The sequence below is a fragment of the Ciona intestinalis genome, unplaced genomic scaffold (assembly GCF_000224145.3).
Source record: "Ciona intestinalis unplaced genomic scaffold, KH HT000739.1, whole genome shotgun sequence".
Classification (NCBI taxonomy): domain Eukaryota; kingdom Metazoa; phylum Chordata; class Ascidiacea; order Phlebobranchia; family Cionidae; genus Ciona; species Ciona intestinalis.
Genome location: NW_004191060.1, coordinates 1367 through 4790, shown reverse-complemented (window position 1 = coordinate 4790; position 3424 = coordinate 1367). Strand labels below are relative to the sequence as shown.

The following is a 3424-nucleotide window of genomic DNA, read 5'->3' as shown; positions in this document are numbered from 1 at the left end:
TATTCTATTAACAACATTGCTAAATATGACGTNTTAACGGCATAGTTACGTAATAAACGAGGAAATACAGGTTTAGACAGAGCATAGCAAATGAATCATTGAAGATTTTATCCAGTGTATGAGTGTAGAATAATGGCAGAACCAGAAAAAAAGAAAGCGAGGCACCAGACAGTACTAGGTTCTTTTTTTCGTCCAAACCAGCCAAATCAGAGTTCAATAGAAAGCTGCAGTGCAAGTGAAGATGCAACGGAAATTTCCACTTCGACGCCGCCATTAATTTCAACGCCAAGAACTGGATGCAGGTTCCAACAATCATGGATGGAAAATTTTCCATGGCTTTCTTATGACGTGGGAAAAGATAAGGCGTTTTGCACTATTTGTAAGTGGGCTGTTACCAACAAACATGTTTTACTAGAGAATTCAACGAACTTAGTACAGTCTTCGCTTCAAACTTGGGCCATAGACGGATATAGTAATTGGAAAAAGGGCAAATCAGGAGTAGTTAAACATAACGAATCAAAGAGCCACAGGGACAACGCAACAACAAAGAATGTTTGCGACGGTAGATCATCCACATCTTTGTTGGTATCAAAAAAATCTTATACAAAAATGCAGCAAAATCGCAAAGCGTTAGATGCAATATTTTCCACAATGTTGCTGCTAGCGCGCCAAGGTCTTGCCGTTCGTGGCCACACAGACGAACGTTCAAACCTGCATGCGGTCATGGGACTCCTTGCAAAATATAATTTAGATATTAGTCGTTGGTTGAATCAATCCAGCTTCACTTGGTTAAGTCACGGAACAACAAACGAAATACTGGACACACTAGGAAGTTCCGTTTTAAATGAAATAGTTAATCCAATCAAAAAGGCAAAATACTTCAGCATAATCGCCGACGAAACCACCGACCTCTCAGTATCAACGCAACTGAGCCTTTGTATACGATTTGTAAACTGTGACTTCACTGTTAATGAACATTTGGTGGACCTTGCAGTATGTCCATCAACAACTGCGGAAAGCCTACACCAGCTGCTCACCAAAGCAGTAATATCTTTGGGTTTGGATTTGTCAGACTGCCGGGGCCAGGGTTACGACGGGGCCGCAACTATGTCTGGTATGGTGTCAGGAGTACAGGCAAGGTTTAAACAAACCTACCCCGCTATGTTGTTTGTTCACTGCATTGGGCACCAATTAAACTTAGCAGTACAAGACAGTTTAAAATATTTGAGACAGGGTACTCACGCACTGTCTATTTTAGAAAATACTGTTAATTTCATTAACGCTTCTCCAAAGCGATTAAACAACTTTCGGGAGTTTAAAGCCTCGTCCGATGCCACTTCTACTTCTTTGCGACCGTTATGTCCAACTCGATGGGTAATGCGACTACCGGCGATTGATGCCTTTCTAAAGCAATTTTCGGTAGTTCTTGATTGGCTGGAGACGATTTCTAGCGACACAACAATTGACCCTGTTACGCGAAACAAGGCATCCAGTCACCTGATGTCACTGGAAAAGTTTGAAGTATATTTCATGTTAAGAATATTTCAAAAACTACTCACCATCATCAACCCGATCCATGTGGCCATACAAAAGCGTGGGATTAGTATCGGTCAGGTTCGGTCTTTAATAGAACAACTTTTAAGTACTTTATTCGCATCCGTGGAAGATCGTCAGCAAGCAATCGATTTCTTTTTAGTCTGTGAAAGATCTGCTGCACAAATGGGTGTTCAAACTCCAGTTCTTCCTCGCGGCGTAGGTAGGCGTACTGCGCGAATTCAAGCAACAAATCACGACGACGGAACGGGCGGATCCATAATTGAATTGTATTCCACTTTGCATTGTAACATCTTTCAGAAGGCAGCTGCGGCTATTATTTCACGGTATTGCATGCCCGACTTGGCTGTGGTGAGCTACATAGAGGAGGTATTGCTTCATAAACATTCTGATGAAGCTATGGCTAAAATATGTACTCTTTACCAGCAAGATTTTAATGCGGCTCATTTACACGTGGAACAGGTGCAGTTGAAAAGTTACACCGCACACAAAAACTTATCAATCTCCGGAATAGAAGATTTGCGTTCCCTTTTCGCCTCTAACGAGTCTCTTGCTATCATGATGCCGAACATCAGCAATTTATTAAAGATTTATATGACGATACCGTGTACAACCTGCGAGGCAGAGAGATGTTTCAGCACTCTACGCAGAATAAAGAATTACCTCCGGACCACCATGACACAAAACAGACTTAAGAACTTAGTTTTACTGAATGTTCACCAGGCAGAAGCAGCACACCTTAATTTGGTTCCAATTGTTAACTCGTGGATCGACCAGGCAACAGTTCGGAAAAACACATTTGCCCAAACGAAGCAATAATGATGTTCCTATGTTTCATTTTCCCTTGTTCCCGTTATCCTGTTCCCGTTGTCCTGTTCCCGTTGCCCTGCTCACGTTGCCCCGCTCACGTTGCCCTGTTCCATCCTGCTCACGTTGTCGTTACTGTTCCCGTTTTCCTGTTCACGTTACTGTTCCCGTTTCCCTATTTACATTGCTGTTCACGTTTGCCTTTTCGACGTTGTCCTGTTCACGTTACTTGTTTCGTTCTTTTTTTTATCGTCCTACTCATAAATTACAGTTTTACGAAAACGTTGTGATCTTACCCTTTAACTTTAGAATAACTTATGCTTCTCGGAACTATACAAAATGCATTATACAAAAGAATGGTGTGCAATTCATCCTAAACTATCTGAATTAAATAGCTGCTTAACTGTACAAAGAAACAAAATACCATCGCTTGTCGGTGTAGTACTGAGATGTAAACGAAAAACCGCAAGTATGTAGTTGCTGCGTTATAAATCAATTCCTATTGTAATGCAGGGAATCGACGCGTCAATTGGTACTGTGTGGTAAATAATCCACGAGTTAATCAATCGCCATTATGACGTTAATAATCCACGTGTCACTCGTTACTATGTCTATTGCCTATTCGCGCACTGGGCAAAACAGCGCCGTCTTACATTTCATGACGCTGCTCCACACAATGAAGTCAATGTCTATGACGTCATATTAATTTTTTACGTCACTGTAACGGCCACCCCATGAGTAAAGCAAAACTTGGCGCCTATGTAGATATCTTATATTACCAACATAGATATCTTAAAATAACAACATAGATACCTTATTTTACCAACATAGATACCTTATATTACCAACATAGATACCTTATATTACCAACATAGATACCTTATATTACCAACATAAATACCTTATTTTACCAACATAGATACCTTATTTTACCAACATAGATACCTTATATTACCAACATAGATACCTTATATTACCAACATAAATACCTTATATTCTTGTATAACAGGATTAGTGTTTTTCACGAACGAACTTCGATCAAGATTGTTGTTTATTTCCAATA

General features: G+C 40.3%; 1 protein-coding gene and 1 long non-coding RNA gene across 2 annotated transcripts; one reads left to right on the top strand and one right to left on the bottom strand.

Moving 5' to 3' along the window:
• Window positions 1–6: 6 nt before the first annotated feature.
• Window positions 7–2373, top strand: LOC101243272 (zinc finger MYM-type protein 1-like). The gene has a single exon (XM_004227402.3). It carries the CDS (start codon window positions 133–135, stop codon window positions 2371–2373), a length of 2241 nt encoding a protein of 746 aa, XP_004227450.1. The 5' UTR covers window positions 7–132.
• A 13-nt stretch (window positions 2374–2386) lies between these two features.
• LOC113475519 lies at window positions 2387–3424 on the bottom strand. Its single transcript, XR_003397263.1, has 2 exons — window positions 3351–3424; window positions 2387–2615 (listed from the first exon to the last, which is right to left on the bottom strand). It is a non-coding gene; the product is annotated as an uncharacterized LOC113475519 (long non-coding RNA).

Excerpts from the sequence above, each read along its gene's own strand:
- LOC101243272 (XM_004227402.3), top strand. The coding sequence starts at position 133 with ATGGCAGAACCAGAAAAAAAGAAAGCGAGGCACCAGACAGTACTAGGT.